This window comes from Mastigoproctus giganteus, chromosome 12 (genome assembly GCF_048544385.1).
Source record: "Mastigoproctus giganteus isolate SK-2022 chromosome 12, ASM4854438v1, whole genome shotgun sequence".
Classification (NCBI taxonomy): Eukaryota; Metazoa; Arthropoda; class Arachnida; order Uropygi; family Thelyphonidae; genus Mastigoproctus; species Mastigoproctus giganteus.
The window spans coordinates 85,206,318-85,227,620 of NC_143586.1; the positions used below are offsets into that span (position 1 = coordinate 85,206,318).

Here is a 21,303-nt window from a genome sequence, read left to right on the forward strand (position 1 = left end):
AGGGGAGAACAGAAGGGGGCAATTCTCCCATGAACCATGGCCTAACAAAATGTGCAACTTGTGCAATGTTTCCAGATCTGGAACAGGACACGATATAGCCAAGGTGGGATGTCTTTCTGTGTGTTTGGTGCAGAAAGTGTAAAAAAATTAGGCTCCAACTCATGTCATTCTGATGAGAATTTATGAGAGCTTGAAGAGCTTTTTTGTAAATTATGAGAAGTCTCTAGCAAAGACTTCTATTGACAGTAGAAGGAAGAGGTTGAATCACATCAACATTTGGAGGGAATGGTGTGATTTTTTTTTTTTTTTTTTTTGGCTGATACTGCTCATAAGCTCATACACTTGCTTTCTTGCATCACATGCCACTACTACTACTACTATCAGACCACTTTACGTCAATGGGTTAACTGTTGATGGCCTTAGTCAGGTTGTTGACAAATTGAATAGGTATTTTGCATCTACTTCACATGAAGAATTCTTTAGGGAAGGGGTTTCCAGACATTTATCAAAGTCTAAATGGGGAAATAAATGATTTTATGTGTTTGAATGGAAAGTGGAAGAGAAACGTAAAAATGGCACCTGGGTTGGATGGAATCTATCTAGTTATATTAAGAGAAGCAGCAAAGGAGGTATGAAAACCCTTAGCCATAAATCTGAGATCATCTTTGGATTGAGGGGAGGAGGTCCCTATGAACTGAAGATGTGCAAATGTATCCCTAATTCATAAAATGGATCAAAATGTGGCATGGGTAATTGCAGGCCGGTTAGCTTAACATCCGTTCCCGGAAAATAATAATTACCTTCAGAAAAGCTAAGCAATCACAGGAGCATATTACACAGACTTTGTGAAGGATCTGTGTGAAAAAAATCAAAATGCTTAGGAAAACTGAGCAAGGGAGTCTGCTCACAAGTCTGTCATTGCCATGGGTGCACTTTAAAAGTGCACCGGTGAAGAAAAATAAACACGAAATTCAAAACTCATTCGACCGGAGGAGTAAGAAAAGAATTGTTTACGAGTAGCTTTGGCAACCCAAAGGTTGCGGGTTCGATTCCCGCCTCGGATTTGGATCAAAGTACTACAAAAAAAAAACCTTGGGAGGTGCATTATGGCCACAGAAGCCTATGCGCCAACAACTACAAAAAAAAAAAAAAAAAAACCGAGTAGCTTTTACCAATTTTATATAAAAAAATAACAAAAATTCATGGTTTATAATATCTGTATAAGCCCAGTACACGGCCATCTTTATACTGATAGGTTAAATTAGATAGCGCAATAAAATTATTTACAATAACGAAAGCTAAGAACCAACCCTGAGGGCAAGAACCTGCCGGACTGTGCCACGTTTTTTTCATTTTTTGTCTTCTAAATCAAACAAAAAAACGAGGAAGGGAAAACGAACTATTACTTAACTTACAAACCCTTATTCTAAACTATTCCTGATAACCTTCCCTTGAGTTTCTGGGATAGGCGTACCCTTACTGTTGGATAGTAGGCTTTGCACGTGATCTGCAGTTCAAGTAGGTTGTAACGGAAGCTTTCCAGAACGTTGCTTGTTGTCAGGGTATACACACGAGCTAGTAGACTTGCTCTTTTGGGTTTCTACGACCTTGCTAGAAGCATGTTTTTTTTTTTTTTTTTTGCGTGGCAATTTGCCAACTCAAAAAGCCGGCCGGCAAGTTTACTCATTTGCTTCAGTAACTTGTTGTTGGACCCACAGCGGTGGTTTCGGGAAAATGGCTGTATCAAAATGAAATGACGCTGTGCTAGTTTCACATGAATTGCACGTAATATACAAACAAAGAATGCACTTGATTATTATTGAAAAGAAAAGATAATTTCAAGATAATTTTCAGTACGCTACAAAACGTATCGAATTATCCAATGCATAAAATTTTTCAGGAAAGTCAAAAAACACCTCAGTTTTTGAAACAGACATCGTGATGCAATGAGCACCAACGTTAAGTAGGGTTACAAAAAAAGGGGGGAGGGGAATCACTTAGCTTGTCTTGGAACAAATTAAAAAAATCCATTAGCAATAGTAATTATAAACAATAAATATTATACTTATTAGTGATGACAAAAATATGGATATATAAAGTTTTGTTTAGAAATCAGCGGATGTCAAAAAATATATATATACAGTCAGTAGCGTAGTTACTGACTGTATATATGAAAATTGCAAAAACTGTATATATGACAATACTGTATATAAAACTGTATATATGACAATATGACAGTTTTTGACAGTATATATGAAATATATACTGTCAAAAACTGACTGTATATATCAAAATTGCAAAAATAGGAGACAGCCAAAGACACGGGCCCCTAAAGGGCACGGAGTGGCTACCATGTAGGCAGGCAATTGCCTTGCCTGCCTACATGGTAGCTACTGTAGCTGTATATATAAAGGAGAGAACCAGATTATCAAACAATAAGAGCAGTAGCGTAGCCAGTATTTTTTGTCAGCAGGTACATTCACAAACAAAAAAAAAGCTTTTTTTACGTCAGATTAGTTTATGGCTGTATTTTTAATTGAAAAAATATAGCCATAAAAAAAAATCTGATGTACAAAATTTGCTGCTAGCCTCACTGTGTATAATTTTCCTATTGATTTTTTGTTTTATACATTTATTTAACTTTTTCGCAATGCATTGGAAGTAGTATTTTGGAAACAATTTTTATTTAGCAAGACTGCTGCTGTTAGCGAAGATATTACCGTATTTCCCCATGTATAAGACGCACCCTTTTTTGAAAAATTTGGGGTCTAAAAACTGGGTATGTCTTAGCATTAGTAGAGGCATATGATGCAAGAAAGCAAGCTTATGCAGCATCAGCCAGAAAAAAAAAAAAAAAACCACTCCCATTTCACCCCTCCGTTCTTTCAAAATACCTGTCCAGCTGAGCCTTAAATTTATTTAGGCTATCAACTTCCACAACAAGGGATGGAAGTCTGTTCCACCAACCAACTACCCACTGGCTAAAGGCAAATTTCTGCACATCTATCCTACATCTGTCTTTCCTCAATTTGAATTTATGCCCTCTCAGGTGACTATTCTGAGAAAAGGAAGAATCCCATCGGCATTGAGCATGCTCAAACCATTCAGGGCTTTATACACCTCTTTCAGATCACTTCGCCGGTGCCTAGTCTCCAGACAGTGTAATTTGCAAAACTTAAGCCTTTATTTGTAAGAGCAACCCTTTGTTCCATTCACTAATCTTGTTGCCCTTCTCTGTACTTGTTCCAGCAGCTCTACATCCTTCTTGAAATGAGGCCTCCAGACCTGTATACAGTACTCAAGGTGTGGCCAGCCCATTGCCTTATACAAGGGAATAATCACCTCCTTATCCCTGCTAGAAAAATTCCTGTATATCATTGACAAGACACCATGAGCTACTCTTGCAGCCCGTCTGCACTGTCCGAAAACTTCATATCTGCCTGCACAACCACCCCCAGATCCCTTTCATTCTCTACCACTGTCAGTGTAGTACCACAGAGTTGATACGTTGCTCTGGGGTTGCTGTTTCCCATATGTAGCACTTTACATTTGTCAATGTTAAACTTCATTTGCCACCTCAAAGCCCATCTGCTCAACCTTTCCAGATCCTAGTGTCAGTAGTGTCCTTAACAACCCTGCGAACCTTTGTATCGTCTGCAAACTTGGACATTAAGCTTGATATACCATCATTAATATCATTTATAAATACAGAAAACAATAATGGACCCACATTGAACCCTGAGGGACTCCACTAATAACATTAGTCCACGATGAGCAGTGTCCATTGATTACCACTCTCTGTCTTCTCCCCCTCAACCATCCCTTTATCCATAGCAGCAGTTTGCCTCCAATACCACACTGCTCCAATTTGTGCAGCAGTCTTCCATGTGCAACAGTATCAAAAGCCTTTCTAAGATCCAAATATATAATACCAAAGTTATTCCCGGCATCCAATTCTTTTGTGACTGCATCATAGTATCCAATCAAATTGGTCAGGCAAGACTTTCCCTTAACAAAACCATGCTGTATCCGAGCTATAACTTAAGTCTTCTAGATGATCCTGCAGTGCTTCTTTAACCAGGGCCACCATTAATTTTCCTGGAACAGAAGTTAAACTCACAGTCTATATTTATTTGTGTCAGCCTTTGATCCTCCTTTGTGAATTGGGATCACATTTGCACATCTCCAGTCTATGGGTACCTCCCCTGAGTCCAAGTAAACTCTCATAATTATGGCTGAGGGTTTGCTTACTTCCTTTGCTGCCTCCTTTAATATAACTGGATAGATCCCATCCACCCCAGGTGCCTTTCTTGTGTTTATCTTCAACAATTTCTCCTCCACTTTACTCTCAGTTATTACAAGATTATCTAGTTACTGCCAGAGTTTAATACACCTATGGTATTCCCCCTCGCTGAATAACTCCTCATGTGTGAATGTTGATGCAAAATATTCATTTAGTTTGTTAGCTACCTGAGCAGGATCATCAACAGTTGAACCAACGATATTAAGTGGACCAATCTGATTCATTCCCTTCTTCTAGAGTTTACATAAGTAAAGAACTCTTTGCTGTTTTTCTTTCCATCCTTTGCCAAAGATTTTTCGTAATCTGCCTTCTCCTGCCTAACCTCCTTTCTAACTTGGTTAGAGACCAGCTTATGTCTATCATAGGCTTCTGTGTCACATGTTAATTTATATGTATCTCATGCATTTTTCTTCTCTGCCATATGTCTCAGTTCATCTGACATCCATTTAGGCCTAAACCTTGAACAATATTTCTTAGTTGGTATGTAAAGCCTAGTAGCTTCCAAGATAAGTTCTTTGAATGTTTCCCATTTTTAATTTGCTGTTGGTAACATCATCAGTTGGTCCCACTGTATAGAATTTAAATATTGTCTGAGACCATTGTAGTCGCCTTTACGAAAGCAAAAACTCTTCCCTTTACCCCTGATGGTAGTTACCTCTTTAGTAAATCCCACTTCAGCACACTGTGATCACTGCCACCTAGTAGTTCCTTTATTTGCAGATTCTTAATGCATGAAGAATCACTACTGATAATCAGATCAAGAGTATTACTCCCTTTAGTTGCCTCCCGAACATGCTGATGTAGAAAACAATCATCCAATAAATCCACAAAAGCCTTGCTAGTGTGTGAGTGACCAACCCACAAATTCCAGTCAATATCTGGGAAATTAAAATCCCCCATTATAAGACTCTCTGATTTACTTGCCCATTCTATTTCTCTGTACAGTTTCTTATTATACTCATCAGAGTCATTAGGCCTATAGCACACTCCTACTCTCAATTTTGATCTCCCAATGCTTACGTCACACCAAACTGACTCGACACTGCACTGCCTAGCGATGTCGACTGGTTTCACTTCCTTGGATTTTATGTGTTTCTTAACTAATAGCATAACCCCTCCTCCCATCCTATCCTGTCTATCCTTTCTGTACACATTATACTCCCCAAATTCCAGTTCTGCATTCCTTATATCTGTGTGACACCACGTCTCTGATATCTCAACAATATCTGTCTTTGATGTTTTGAGCAATACCTCAAATTCATCAAATTTATTTACCAAAGTCCTAGCATTGGTGTACATGCAAGTATACATGCACCTGTTCCTATTCTTAGCTACCCTAACACAACCCATGTGTTTACTTGTACTGCAATGACTCCCAGCAGTCTCTGAAATATCCTGCATCTTGTTTTCCAGGCTGCTGCTCATTCCAATAGAAGCAGTGCAAGAATCACTTTCACCTCTGCCAGTGGCTACTGTTAATCTATTAGTCCTCGCTATTCCCCAAAACAGCAGTTTTCCAACCCACCTAATACTGCTTCGATAGCATCAGCAAATATTCTTGCACCCTTTCTATTTAAGTGTATCCCATCCCTGTAGAAGCAGTCTCTCCTGTTAACAAGTACAGACCAGGCTGAAAAAAAGTTTACCTCTTAGGCCTTGCACAATCTTTCCAGGGCCGAGCCGACCGGGCTAGCCGAGTGGGTAAAGTACCTGCCCGGCAACCCAAAGGTCGCGGGTTCGATTCCCGCCTCGGGCTTGGATCAAAGTACTGCAAAAACCTTGGGAGGTGCAATATGGCCACAGAAGCCGATGCGCCAACAACTACCAAATAAAAAAAAAAAAAAAAAAAAAAATCCAGGGCCGAATTGATCGACAAGGCTCTCATTCAGTGGTTGTAGATTTTTTTACTTGCATTTCCCGCTTTTTTATGCTAGTTGCCTTTGCGCTCATTGTTTCGCACTTGTTACCGGTATATTAGGTTACGTTTTGCCACGTTCAATGGGCAGAATGTGGCAAAGTGATCCAGTTTGCAAAAGTGAATGGAAATCGTGCTGCTTAACGTAAGTTTGGTCCTCCTCCACCTGAGAAAACAATCCAAGACTGGCTACGGGAAGAAGAAACCCTACTGAAAATGCCACAGCAGAAGAAGGCCATGAGAGGCAAGTCAGCAAAATGGCCTGATTTAGAGAGGGAATTGAAGATATGGATTGAAGCACAAAGGGTAATTGGAATTCCTGTGTCCACAAAGATGGTTCAGCATGAGGCAAGAAGAATTGCTGATGAAAAAGAAGTTGCTGATTTCAAAGGAGGGCACAATTGGTGCTTCAGGTTCATGAAACGGAATGGACTAAGCATGCCTACATGCACCAGACTTGCCCAAAAGATGCCTGAAAGCTATGAGCAGAAGGTCCTTGAATTCATCGTTTTGTCATTCAGTGTTGGAAGACACATCAGTTTGAGTTGGGACAGATTGCAAATATGGATGAAGTCCTCCTTCAGTTTGATGTGCCAAGTAACAGAACTGTTGATAGGAAGGGGGTGAAAACTGTAACTGTGAAGACAAGTGGACATGAAAAGAGCTATTATTCAGTTGTTCTAGCTTGTGCTGATGGAACCAAGCTGCCTCCTATGCTGATTTTCAAATGCAAAACAATGCCAAAAGAAGACATTCCTCGAGGATGTCTTCTTTTGATTGTCCAAGTTCATGACAAGGGTTGGATGGATCAGGATGGGAGGAAGATCTGGTTTGAGAAAGTTTGGAGCAGGAGACCAGGTGGGCTTTTATGCAAACCTGCCCTATTGGTGCTTGATCAGTTCAGGACACATAACAAAAAACACAAAGAAGATTGCTGCAGAGGAAAAAACAAAACCTGCCGTTAAACCTGGAGGCTTGACATCGCAGCTCCAACCACTTGATGTCAGCATTAACAAACCCTTCAAAGCTGCCATGAGAGACGAATGGAACCAATGGATGAAGTCTTCTGGGGACAATTTGACACCATCAGGAAGAGTGAAGAATCCAACTATAGGAGAAGTTTGTACCTGGGTGAAAAGATCCTGGGATAATATCAAGATTGAGATCATTGTCAAGTCATTTAAGAAGTGTGGCATTTCAAATGCCATAGATGGAACTGAGGACGAGGCAAGATATGAAGACTGATTCGTCATCAGACACAGATGAGGACAAGCTAATGGATGGGAGTTTTGACAGAGATGAGGAGTTGTATGAATTTTATGATGAATAAAACTTGAGTTCAGTAACTTTATGTAATACATTTTTTTTTCAAATTTCGGGCCCCAAAATTAAGGTGCATCTTATACATGGGGAAATACGGTATTTGTTCTTATTACTCAACACAGTGGAAAGATTGAATGAATAAGAAAATTATAGTGTGCCATTTTAAACTATTTTCTTTTAAACTAAATATTTTTCACAGAAATATTTAGTACTGTATGTAATGCAACAGTGTGCATGTTTGTGTGATTTTTGCCATGCCCACTTTTGGGGTTAAGCAAGGTGGTTTTAGTGCACTAGCTGGTGAGAGTCATCCACCACCTAATATAATTTAGTATCACAGAGGCTTGACCATTCCATTGTGTGGTGTAGACACCACATCTGAACCCAGGTTACTTGATTCACCCTTTAGTGGTTACTACCAGCATGATAGGCTTAGTATTTTTTAGACCTTTTCACATGGGGATATATCCCGGGTATATCACCATGGTCTCATCAGTGTCAGTGGGAGGGTGTATGGTATTTGGTTGTCACAGAACTACCAGACTTTGCTGAAATTTTTATGCAGTAGTACCTGAATATCAGCTTCATCAAGTTTTTAGGTGCCCAACTGGCTGATAACCTGGAAGAATGGCCACAACAAACCTTGACAACTGAATATTCATCTTAACATAAGTCTTGGCAGTGCCTGAAACATACACACTATCGAGACTTAAACACTCATCATCATAGGTTGCCATTCCATCTGGGGTTGGCAATCAGCATCTGTTGTAAACATCATGAAATAATGAGCTGGATATCATCATTCTTCTTTTTCTTGGTGATTCCCTTCTACTTCTCTCTCTCTCTGTGTCTCTCTCTCTCTCTCTCTCAGGGTAACTCGGGATTTTTTTTTTTTTTTTTGGCTGGTGCAGCATAAGCCTCAGGCTTCATTGCACCATATGGTTAATAATAATAATAATAATTGTTCCACAGTTTTGCCTGTCCATTCCTTCAAATTATCCAGCCATGCTATTCTTCTGCTTACCATTAATTCTTCCAGTCAGAATGATTTGTGGCACTGCATATTCTTCTTGATGTCTCATAATGTGACCAAAACAAAAGTTTTTTGTTTCTTGATTAGAGACAGCAATTTCTTTTCTCTGCTGACTGATCTCAACACTTCCACATTTGTAACTTTAGCTGTTCATGGACTTACACACTACATGCACACTATTAGGGATGGGTCTCTGATGCAGCTCAGAGTGCATTATTTTCTTGATCAACATCTGTATACACATTCAGTTGTAAAATGAGAATCGATTCCGCTAGCAACTATGCTAACATTTACTATAATAGCATATATTTCGTTTATTCTGGCATGACAATGCAGATCAGAAGATAATATTCTTTTGAAGCGTAAAATATTTCACATGAATATTATCATTTACTGTATTTTGTGGTTATGTGATTTGAACAATGGTCAACACATATATTACTGTACTTCCATATTCACCACTTGGCTATGTCATGTTGTCCAATGGCACAAGGGTAATTAAACAGATCTAAGCAGAAGTAAATGAAGAATGTATTGGTAGCCCTACTATCTTCTTAATGTCTCCTCTCTGAGTAACATTTATTCCTATGTGCATAGTGATTGAGAAAATTACTTTGCATCTTCATTTTGCTTGCATTTCTTGATTGCCAACTTCTCATTTCTAAAATGTGACTAAAAGTCCAAGGAGAAATCTTGCTTGTGGACTAAGGCTAATGGTGTAGACATATTGGCAAAAGATAGTTGGATGACTACCAGTGAAATTAGTTGTTGGCATGTTAGCATTAGCATTAGTAGAGGCATTTGATGCAAGAAAGCAAGCTTATGCAGCATTAGCCAAAAAAAAAAAAAATTAAAAAAAAATAAATAAATAAAAAATTACCACTTCCACTTCACCCCTCTGTTCATTCGAAATACCTGTCCAGCTGAGCCTTAAACATATTTAGGCTATCAAATTCCACGACAAGGGATGGAAGTCTGTTCCACCAACCATCCACCCACTGGCTAAAGGCAAATTTCCTCACGTCTATCGTACATCTGTCTTTCCTCAATTTGAATTTATGCCCTCTCAGGTGATTATTCTGAGCAAGAGGAAGAATCCCATCAGCATTGAGCATGCTCAAACCATTCAAGGCTTTATACACCTCTATCAGATCACCTCGCTGGGGCCTAGTCTCCGGACACTGTAATTTGCAAAACTTAAGCCTTTCTTCGTAAGAGCACCCCTTTGTTCCATTCACTAATCTTGTTGCCCTTCTCTGTACTCGTTCCAGCATCTCTACATCCTTCTTGAAATGAGGCCTCCAGACCTGTATACAGTACTCTAGGTGTGGCCTGACCATTGCCTTATACAAGGGAATAATCGCCTCCTTATCCCTGCTAGAAAAATTCCTATATATCATTGACAATACACCATGAGCTACTCTTGCAGCCCGTCTGCACTGCTCAGAAAACTTCATATCTGCCTGCACAACCACCCCGAATCCCTTTCATTCTCTACCACTGTCAGTGTAGTACCACAGATTTGATACGTTGCTCTGGGGTTGCTGTTTCCCATGTGTAGTACTTTACATTTGTCAATGTTAAACTTCATTTGATACCTCTCAGCCCATCTGCTCAACCTTTGCAGCAGCATAGTGTCAGTAGTGTCCTTGACAACCCTCCCAACCTTTGTATCGTCTGCAAACTTGGACATTAAGCTTGATATACCGTCATCAATATCATTTATAAATACAGAAAACAACAATGGACCCAACACTGAACCCTGAGGGACTCCATTAATAACATTAGTCCACGATGAGCAGTGTCCATTGATTACCACTCTCTGTCTGCTCCCCCTCAACCACCCCTTTATCCATAGCAGCAATTTGCCTCCAATTCCACACTGCTCCAATTTGGGCAGCAGTCTTCCATGTGCAACAGTATCAAAAGCCTTTCTAAGATCCAAGTATATAATATAAAAGTTATTCCCTGCATCCAGTTTTTTGTGACTGCATCATAGTATCCAATCAAATTGGTCAGGCAAGACTTCCCCTTAACAAAACCATGCTGTGTCTGAGCTATAACTGAAGTCTTGTCTAGATGATCCTGCAGTGCTTCTTTAACCAGTGCCTCCATTCATTTTCCGGGAACAGAAGTTAAACTAACAGGTCTATAATTACTTGTGTCGCCCTTTGATCCTCCTTTGTGAATTGGGGTCACATTTGCATATCTCCAGTCCATGGGTACTTCCCCTGAGTCCAAGGAAGCTCTCATAATTATGGCTAAGGGTTTGCTTACTTCCCACTTTAATATAACTGGATAGATCCCATCCACCCCAGATGCCTTTCTTGTATTTATCTTCAACAATTTCTCCTCCACTTTACTCTCAGTTATTACAAGATTCTCTTGCTTACTGCCAAAGTTTAATACACCTCTGGCATTCCTCTCACTGAATAATCCCTCATGTGTGAATGTAGATACAAAATATTCATTTAGTTTGTTAGCTACCTGAGCAGAATCATCAACAGTTGAAACATCGATATCAAGTGGACCAATCTGATTCATCCTCTTCCTTCTAGAGTTTACATAAGTAAAGAACTCTTTGCTGTTTTTCTTTGCATCCCTTGCCAAAGATTTCTCGTAATCTGCCTTCGCCTGCCTAACCTCCTTTTTAACTTGGTTACAGATCAACTTGTATTTATCATAGGCTTCTGTGTCACATATTAATCTGTATGTATCCCAAGCATTTTTCTTCTCTGCCATATGTCTCATTAGTTCATCTGACATCCACTTAGGCCTAAACCTTGAACAATATTTCTTAGTTGGTATGTAAAGCCTAGTAGCTTCCAAGATAAGTTCTTTGAATGCTTCCCATTTTGAATTTGCTGTTGGTAACATCATCAGTTGTTCCCACCGTATAGAATTTAAATACTGTCTCAGTCAATCGCACTCACCTTTACGAAAGCAATAACCCTTCCCTTTACCCCTAATGGTAGTTACCTCTTTGAGTAAATCCCACTTCAGCACACTGTGATCACTGCCACCTAGTGGTTCATTTACCTGCAGATTCTTAATGCATGAAGAATCACTACTGATAATCAAATCAAGAGTATTACTTCCTCTAGTTGCCTCCTGAACATGCTGATGTAGAAAACAATCATCCAGTAAATCCAGAAAAGCCTTGCTAATGTGTGAGTGACCAGTCCCCAAATTCCAGTCAATATCTGGGAAATTCAAATCCCCCATTATAAGACTCTGATTTACTGGCCCACTCTATTTCCCTGTACAGTTTCTTATTATACTCATCAGAGTCATTAGGCCTATAGCACACTCCTACTCTCAATTTTGATCTCCCAATGCTTATGTCACACCAAACTGACTCGACACTTCACTGCCCAACAATGTCGACTGACTTAAAATCCCTGGATTTTATGTATTTCTTAACTAATAGCATAACTCCTCCTCCCTTCCTATGCTGTCTGTCCCCTCTGTAGACATTGTACTCCCCAAATTCCAGTTCTGCATTCCTTATATCTGTGTGACACCACGTCTCTGAAATCCGCACAATATCTGCCTTTGATGTTTTGAGCAATACCTCAAATTCATCAAATTTATTTACTAAACTCCTCGCATTGGTGTATATGCAAGTATACATGCACCTGTTTTTTTTCTTAGCTACCCTAACACAACCCATGTGTTTACTTGTACCGCAATGACTCCCTGCAGTCTCTGAAATATCCTTCATCTTATTTTCCAGGCTGCGGCTCATTCCAATAGAAGCAGTGCAAGAATCACTTTCACCTCTGCCAGTGGCTGCTGTTAATCTATTAGTCCTTGTATCTCCCCAATCTAGCAGTTTTCCGACCCACCTAACACTGCCTCGATAGCATCAGCAAACATTCTTGCACCCTTTCTATTTAAGTGTATCCCATCCCAGTAGAAGCAGTCTCTCCTGTTAACAAGTACGGACCAGGCTGGAAAAAATTCTACCCCTTGAGCCTTGCACAATCTTTCCAGGGCCGAATTGTTCAACAGGGCTCTCATCATATACTCCCTCCTATCGTGTCTGGGCAGAATTGCAGACACTTTCAAATTCAACCCTAATTCACGGCTTTTTTTCAACAGTGACCTGTACTTGTTAAACATGTTCTTTTACCTTTGCTTAGAATTTGTAAAAAATGAACAGGCTATGCCTTTTTCCACTTAGATGCAAAGAAAAGTTTGACCAGTAGCTATGGGGATATCCAACATATATATATATATATATATATATATATATATATATATATATATATATATATATTTTAAATAATGAAGGTACTACACATTTATCATATGGTATATATTGACTACCGCCCAAAAGGATATTGCTTTAAACAACTAGCTAAATTTAGCTGTGCTAAATGAAACAGACACAACATTAAAGAGAGACCAAACTGCAAATGTACTGACCTTGTTCACATATCTAAAATCACTGTTACATATGGGTTTATAGTCATTGCAGTTATTAATTTTGGAGTTATATTAATGCAGTTATAGTACATGTCGCTTAACCCAGAGCTAGTCATACAATCTGAGGGAGCCTGCATAACTTCAGCAATTTTGTGCTCTCTTGTACTCAGCCCACACAACTGAAACTCACAAATGCCTTTCAACAAAAATGTTTTCTTTGATTTTCCCATTGAAAAATTTCAGAAATCTTTGTTAATTATTGCACAAACAGTAAAAATGCAAGGCGAAATAAGACTGTTCTCAATAATCATATTCATTTGCTGAAAAACAATTTAAAATCAGCATTTCTAGTTCTCTGCCCCCAGGCAGGTTCAGGGCTCCACTGATGCCATACTTCTCTATCTTGTGCTTTCCTTTTAAGTCCTGCATAATTTCCTCTTCCCATCCAATCCATCATTTCAATTCCCCTTCTCCCAACAGCTCTCTTCCCACACATCTTCGCCTCAGCCACTTTCCTCAACGTTCTTTCTCTTCTCAATACATGTCCTATAAAGTTCTTTTGTCTTCTTCTTAGTATAATTATTAAAGTGTGTATTCTTTACACTTTACAATGTCTGACTTCATGTCATGGAAGAGCCTGGCTGGTTATTGAAGCATGTGAATTTTTTGATTGACATTTTGTTTGTGGTCAGTCAAGATACCCCAGGGGCTCACATCTGGTGAGTATGGGCTTGGCAATCCCAGGGTCCTGAGCTGGACATCATCATTCTTCTCTTTCTTGCTTTCTTGATGATTTCCTTCTACTTCTGACACACTCTCTCTCTCTCTCAGGGTAACACGGGATTTTTTTTTTTTTTTGGCTGGTGCAGCATAAGCCTCAGGTTTCCTTGCACCCTATGGCTAATAATAATAATTATAATAGGGGAGATAATATTCAAAAATTCTCAAATAAGAGAGGAGAAAAATGACTAAAATGTATGTCAAAAGAATAGCAGAGGGTGTTTTATTTTCGAAAAATTATTAAAATATTCATTTTTAATATAAAAAATGAATTTTTCATGGTTGTGCTCATAACAGATTAAAAATAAAGATGACATCAAAACTTGAACAGTTTGAATTATTTTTTTTCAATTTTTAAGATTATAAATGGAGTAACATTTTATTCCTCTAACCAAGTACAAATGCTGGTGCCAGGGCTGCTGTGTGCAGGTTTGCACCGCACAAAGGTACATAAAGACAGGAGGAAGATGATCCAGAGTTTATTTATTTATTTTCATGAAAACTCCAAGCATGAGTGGTATTAGAACCTTTGTATCGTACATGGGTTGAAGGTTGAGATGTTGAAAGAAGATACTTATTGACATTACTCTGGAATTTCAGTAGATTATAATTTTCAGGAAATACATGTAAAGGGAGGTTGTTCCAGAAGATGGAAGTTGAAGGAATAAATGAGGAAGAAAAAAAGTTGGTTCTGTGAGTTTGAAATTGGACACTAAAAGGATGCTGACTGGTTGTGGCACATGTTTGGGTTGGTTTGAAAGAGAGGGGGAGGGGGAATTATAAAAGCCAATTCAGAAGAACAGTGTCCATTGAAGCATCTATAGAAAAGGCGTGTAGAAGAAACAGAACAACTAACACGGACTAAATCCATGTTATTAGTGAGTACCCCAGCGTTCAGTGCTGGGATCATTGTTCTTTTCAATATTTATTCACGATATTCATGAAGAAATATCAAATTTAATGTCTAAATTTGTCGATGATACCTAGGTTGACAGGGCAGTTAGTGACTGGAATTAAAGTATACTCTGCAACAAAACTTAGAAAAAATTAGGTAGAGACGCTAAAAAGTGGCAATTGAGATTTAATTGATAAATGCAGGTTACTGAATATGTGTTGCAAAAGCCGCTAAGTGGATTTTTCTTATTTATTGATTTGAAATTATTGTTTTTCTAAAACTTTTGTTTTTTTGTTTTTCTAAATTTAGTAGTATAACATTATTTTGTGATTTTCTGATTAATTTGGTGTATTTATTCTTTACTCGGCCTTGTAATTGCATAAAAGTATCGGTAAGGGTATCCACGTGTTTGCAACTCCGCTGAACGAGACGTTCTTTAGCCATATTTAGCCGCTTGATTGAATATTTTTTTACATCGAATTATTTCTGTAAGTAGCTTATAGATGTAGTAAGGATCGTTAGTTTATTCTGAATTGAGACAGCGAGATTTGAAAGTTAATTAATACTTAAGTGTCCGTAGATTACCGTTCATAACTTTCCCACCTTTGTGATACGATAGTTATATACCGTACTAGATAGCGTTAGTTGAACTTCGTTAGCAGTTAAATTGTACTTTTAAATAAATACATATAACGACTTAGATTACAAACGTAATATAATTAATTATATTTAACATAATTAATTAATTAATAAATAGAATCATGACTCAGACAAGAGCAGCAAAGCAAAAGGTTCAAGATAATGGAAGTGCTGTGACTCAGAGTAGAACTGAGGGGGACAGTTGTCCTCTGACTCACAGCCTTATAAAATGCACTGTTTGCTTGATGTTTGCAGAGCAATCGGGTACGGGACATGATACTGCCATGGGGGATGTCTTTGTGTGTGCGCGATGCAAGGAGTGTATCGATATCAGGCAACAACTCAGCGTTCTTGTGGGCCTGTATGAGAGCTTGAAGGACAGGGTGGATGCCCTCGAAGAAACTAAATTGAGGGGCCCATCAAGCTCTCAGCTGCCCACATCAACGCCAGAGCTTGCACTTGGGCATCACGTGACACGGAGGCAACTCCCAAGGCAGAATGCGCTGGTCCCGAAGGAACTAGTAGTTGTTGGTGACTCTATTGTCAGGGAAACGGGGAACATGCTTTGTAAAAAGGATAGGTGGAACAGGACCAGGGCATGTCTGCCAGGGGCAAAGTTTGATGACGTTGTAGAGCGAATGTCATCTTTTAAGGGCACAAAAGGTGATATATTTGTACACATTGGCACTAATGATATTAAGAGTAGGAGACCGGCAGAATTACTTAACAAGTACAGGTCACTGTTGAACAAAAGCCGAGAATTAGGGTTGAATTTGAAAGTGCCTGCAATTCTGCCCAGATACGATAGGAGGGAGTATATGATGAGAGCCCCGTCGATCAATTCGGCCCTGGAAAGATTGTGCAAGGCTCAAGGGGTAGAATTTTTTTCAGCCTGGATTGTACTTGTTAACAGGAGAGATTGCTTCTACAGGGATGGGATACACTTAAATAGAAAGGGTGCAAGAATATTTGCTGATGCTATCGAGGCAGTGTTAGGTGGGTCGGAAAACTGCTAGCTTGGGGGGAGACAAAGACCAACAGATTGACAGTAGCCACTGGCAGAGGTGAAAGAGATTCTTGCACTGCTTCTATTAGAATGAGCAGAAGCCTGAAAAACAAGATGCATGATATTTCAGAGACTGCTGGGAGCCATTGCGGTACAAGTAAACACATGGGTTGTGTTAGGGTAGCTAAGAATAGAAACAGGTGCATGTGTACTTGCGTGTACACCAATGCTAGGAGTTTAGTAAATAAATTTGATGAATTTGAGGTATTACTCAAAACATCAAAGGCAGATATTGTTGGGATATCAGAGATGTGGTGTCACACAGATATAAGGGATGCAGAACTGGAATTTGGGGAGTACAACGTCTACAGAAAGGATAGACAGGATAGGAAGGGGGGAGGGGTTATGCTATTAGTTAAGAAACATATAAAAACCAAGGAAGTGAAGCCAGTCGACATCGCTGGACAGTGCAGTGTTGAGTTAGTTTGGTGTGACATAAGCATTGGGAGATCAAAATTGAGAGTAGGAGTGTGCTATAGACCTAATGACTCTGATGAGTATAATAAGAAACTGTACAGAGAAATAGAGTGGGCCAGTAAATCAGAGAGTCTTATAATGGGGGATTTTAATTTCCAAGATATTGACTGGAATTTGTGGGTTGGTCACTCACACACTAGCAAGGCTTTTGTGGATTTACTGGATGATTGTTTTCTACATCAGCATGTTCTGGAGGCAACTAAAGGGAGTAATACTCTTGATCTGATTATCAGTAGTGATTCTTCATGCATTAAGAATCTGCAAATAAAGGAACTACTAGGTGGCAGTGATCACAATGTGCTGAAGTGGGATTTACTCAAAGAGGTAACTACCATCAGAGGTAAAGGGAAAGGTTTTTGCTTTTGTAAATGCGACTACGATGGACTGAGACAGTATTTAAATTCTATACAGTGGGACCAACTGATGATGTTACCAACAGCAAATTCAAAATGGGAAGCATTCAAAGAATTAATCTTGGAAGCTACTAGGCTTTACATACCAACTAAGAAATATTGTTCAAGGTTTAGGCCAAAATGGATGTCAGATGAACTAATGAGGCATATGGCAGAGAAGAAAAATGCATGGGATACTTACAAATTAACACATGACACAGAAGCCTATGATAGATACAAGTTGATATGCAACCAAGTTACAAAGGAGGTTAGGCAGGCGAAGGCAGATTACAAGAAATCCTTGGCAAGGGATGCAAAGAAAAACAGCAAAGAGTTCTTTACTTATGTAAACTCTAGAAGGAAGGGGATGAATCAGATTGGTCCACTTGATATTGATGGGTCAACTGTTGATGACCCTGCTCAGGTAGCTAACAAACTAAATGAATATTTTGCATCGACATTCACACATGAGGAGTTATTCAGCGAGGGGAATGCCAGAGATGTATTCAACTCTAGCAGTAAGCTACAGAATCTTGAAATAACTGGGAGTAAAGTGGAGGAGAAACTGTTGAAGATAAACACAAGAAAGGCACCTGGGGTGGATGGGATCTATCCAGTTATATTAAAGGAGGCAGCAAAGGAAGTAAGCAAACCCTTAGCCATAATTATGAGAGCTTCCTTGGACTCGGGGGAGGTACCCATAGACTGGAAATGTGCAAATGTGACCCCAATTCACAAAGGAGGATCAAAGGCTGACACAAGTAATTATAGACCTGTGAGCTTAACTTCTGTTCCAGGAAAATTAATGGAGGCACTGGTTAAAGAAGCACTGCAGGATCATTTAGACAAGACTTCAGTTATAGCTCGGACACAGCATGATTTTGTTAAGGGGAAGTCTTGCCTGACCAATTTGATTGGATATTATGATGAAGTCACAAAAGAACTGGATGCAGGGAATAGCTTTGATATTATATACTTGGATCTTAGAAAGGCTTTTGATACTGTTGCACATGGAAGACTGCTACACAAATTGGAGCAGTGTGACATTGGAGGCAAATTGCTGCTATGGATAAAGGGGTGGTTGAGGGGGAGAAGACAGAGAGTGGTAATCAATGGACACTGCTCATCGTGGACTAATGTTATTAGTGGAGTCCCTCAGGGCTCAGTGTTGGGTCCATTATTGTTTTCTGTATTTATAAATGATATTGATGATGGTATATCAAGCTTAATGTCCAAGTTTGCAGACGATACAAAGGTTGGCAGGGTTGTCAAGGACACTACTGACACTATGCTACTGCAACAGGATCTGGAAAGGTTGAGCAGATGGGCTGAGAGGTGGCAAATGAAATTTAACATTGACAAATGTAAAGTACTACATATGGGAAACAGCAACCCCAGAGCAACGTATCAACTCTGTGGTACTACACTGACAGTGGTAGAGAATGAAAGGGACTTGGGGGTGGTTGTGCAGGCAGATATGAAGTTCTCTGAGCAGTGCAGATGGGCTGCAAGAGTAGCTCATGGAGTATTGTCAATGATATACAGGAATTTTTCCAGCAGGGATAAGGAAGTGATTATTCTCTTGTATAAGGCAATGGTCAGGCCACACCTAGAGTACTGTATACAGGTCTGGAGGCCTCATTTCAAGAAGGATGTAGAGCTGATGGAACGAGTACAGAGAAGGGCAACAAGATTAGTGAATGGAACAAAGGGGTACTCTTACGAAGAAAGGCTTAAGTTTTGCAAATTACAGTGTCTGGAGACTAGGCACCAGCGAGGTGATCTGATAGAGGTGTACAAAGCCTTGAATGGTTTGAGCATGCTCAATGCTGATGGGATTCTTCCTCTAGCTCAGAAAAATCACCTGAGAGGGCATAAATTCAAATTGAGGAAAGACAGATGTAGGATAGACGTGCAGAAATTTGTCTTTAGCCAGCGGGTGGTTGGTTGGTGGAACAGACTTCCATCCCTTGTAGTGGAGGTTGATAGCCTAAATAAGTTTAAGGCTCAGCTGGACAGGTATTTTGAACGAACAGACGTTTGAAGTGGAAGTGGGTTTTTTTTTTTTTTTTTTTTTTTGGCTGATGCCTGCATAAGCTTGCTTTCTTGCATCAAATGCCTCTACTAATGCTAATGTTAATGATAATGCAGTAATTTCAGAATAACATACCAATTGGATTGAACCACACTCATGGTGGCAGAGAATGAAAGAGATCTAGGGGTAATTGCACAGACTGACATGAAGTTTTCTGAACAGCACAGAGGCTACTAAGACAGCTCATGGAGCTGTCTTAGTAGCCTCTGTGTTGTCAGAAAACATTTCTTTAAACTTAATTTTACTCATTTTAAGTATTCTTTAAACTTAATTTAAACTTTTTTTATAGGGTCCTGCAAAAATCGTATTTCAGTGCACTTGGCCAGGTTGTGGAAAACAGTATACTCAGTGTGAAGCTATAGAGAAACACGTACGGATACAGCATCTTGGGTAAGAGTTTTAATATGTTCTCTTGCTGGTAAAGAGGTATAGTATAATTTCATTAGAATATAATAATGTATAGTTTAATCACTTTTCCTACTACATAAAATTTAAGCTCATATAAATTAACATGTTACCAGTAAGTATAAGGTGAGGAATTGTGCTATATGCCAATCTTAGGTTCTCTAAACTTTTTTTTTTTTTACTTTCAGTAACCTGTAATAATTGAAAATTTAACTCTTAATGAAATATCCCATTATTCAGAATATATTCCACTTATTAATTATTTATAAACTAGAATACCTGTGGCAAATATTTTGCCAAAACTGGTTCAGAAGAGAGAAGTAAAAATTAATATATAAGTAATCACAAAATCCTTTCTCTCTGCTCCCTTTGCTGCTGGCTAAGGTGTCAGTGGGACAAACTCAGATAAAAATGAAATTTGATCATTTTTTTTTACATGTATGACTATATAATCCTTAAAAAAAATTACAATTATTGCACAAAAATTACCTGAACTTGTTATGTAAAGTTGCCATGAGCAAAAACAACAAATTTGTTGGAAGTCTGACACTGAGATTTGTTGATTGTGATGACAAAAGCTAAGAAATTGTCTTCTCTTCAAAGTAAATGGCAAGTTAGTTTCACTGGGTGCTAAATCAATTCTTGAGATTTTAAAATCGGTCGGAAAATGTTTTGGATTTTTTCCCTTCTAAATTTTATTGATAAATAAAACCTATTCTTGTTTAGTCTTTGAGTTATTCAAGTTCAAAGAGCATTCTGGATGGAGGGACATAAGCAAATTGTTAAATAGACTAGAAAACCCAACTTGCTATGCAGGCAAGAAAAACATTAGCATTAGTAGAGGCATATGATGCAAGAAAGCAAGCTTATGCCGCATCAGCCAAAAAAAAAAAAAAAAAAAAAAAACCACTCCCATTTCACCCTTCTGTTTGTTCAAAATACCTGTCCAGCTGAGTCTTAAATTTATTTAGGTTATCGACTTCCACAACAAAGGATGGAACCAAACAACCAACTACTTGCTGGCTAAAGGCAAATTTCTGCACATCTATCCTACATCTGTCTTTCCTCAATTTGAATTTATGCCCTCTCAGGTGATTATTCTGAGCAAGAGGAAGAATCCCATCAGCATTGGGCATGCTCAAACCATTCAAGGCTTTATACACCTCTATAAGATCACCTCGCCGGTGCCTAGTCTCCAGACACTGTAATTTGCAAAACTTAAGCCTTTCTTCATAAGAGCAACCCTTTGTTCCATTCAACAAAAGGTTGAACGAGTACAGAGAAGGGCAACCCTTTGTTGCCCTTCTCTGTACTCGTTCCAGCAGCTCTACATCCTTCTTGAAATGAATCCTCCAGACCTGTATACAGTACTCAAGGTGTGGCCTGACCATTGGCTTATACAAGGGAATAATCACCTCCTTATCCCTGCTAGAAAAATTCCTGTATATCATTGACAAGACACCATGAGCTACTCTTGCAGCCCATCTGCACTGCTCAGAAAATTTCATATCTGCCTGACCAAATACCCCCAGGGCCTTTACATTCTCTA

General features: G+C 39.0%; 1 protein-coding gene across 3 annotated transcripts in view; it reads left to right on the forward strand.

The window, feature by feature from the left end:
* The window catches only part of Glut4EF (Glucose transporter 4 enhancer factor), a 328,825-nt gene that overhangs the window by 274,882 nt on the left and 32,640 nt on the right, over positions 1-21,303 (forward strand). For 2 of the 3 annotated variants that reach the window (XM_090386182.1, XM_090386183.1), the window contains one exon: positions 19,639-19,739. In XM_090386182.1, coding sequence (XP_090242308.1) covers positions 19,639-19,739 — 101 coding nt within the window. Of the gene's footprint in view, positions 1-16,305; positions 16,311-19,638; positions 19,740-21,303 lie in introns of all 3 variants that reach the window. The other variant, XM_090386184.1, reaches the window with a different exon arrangement.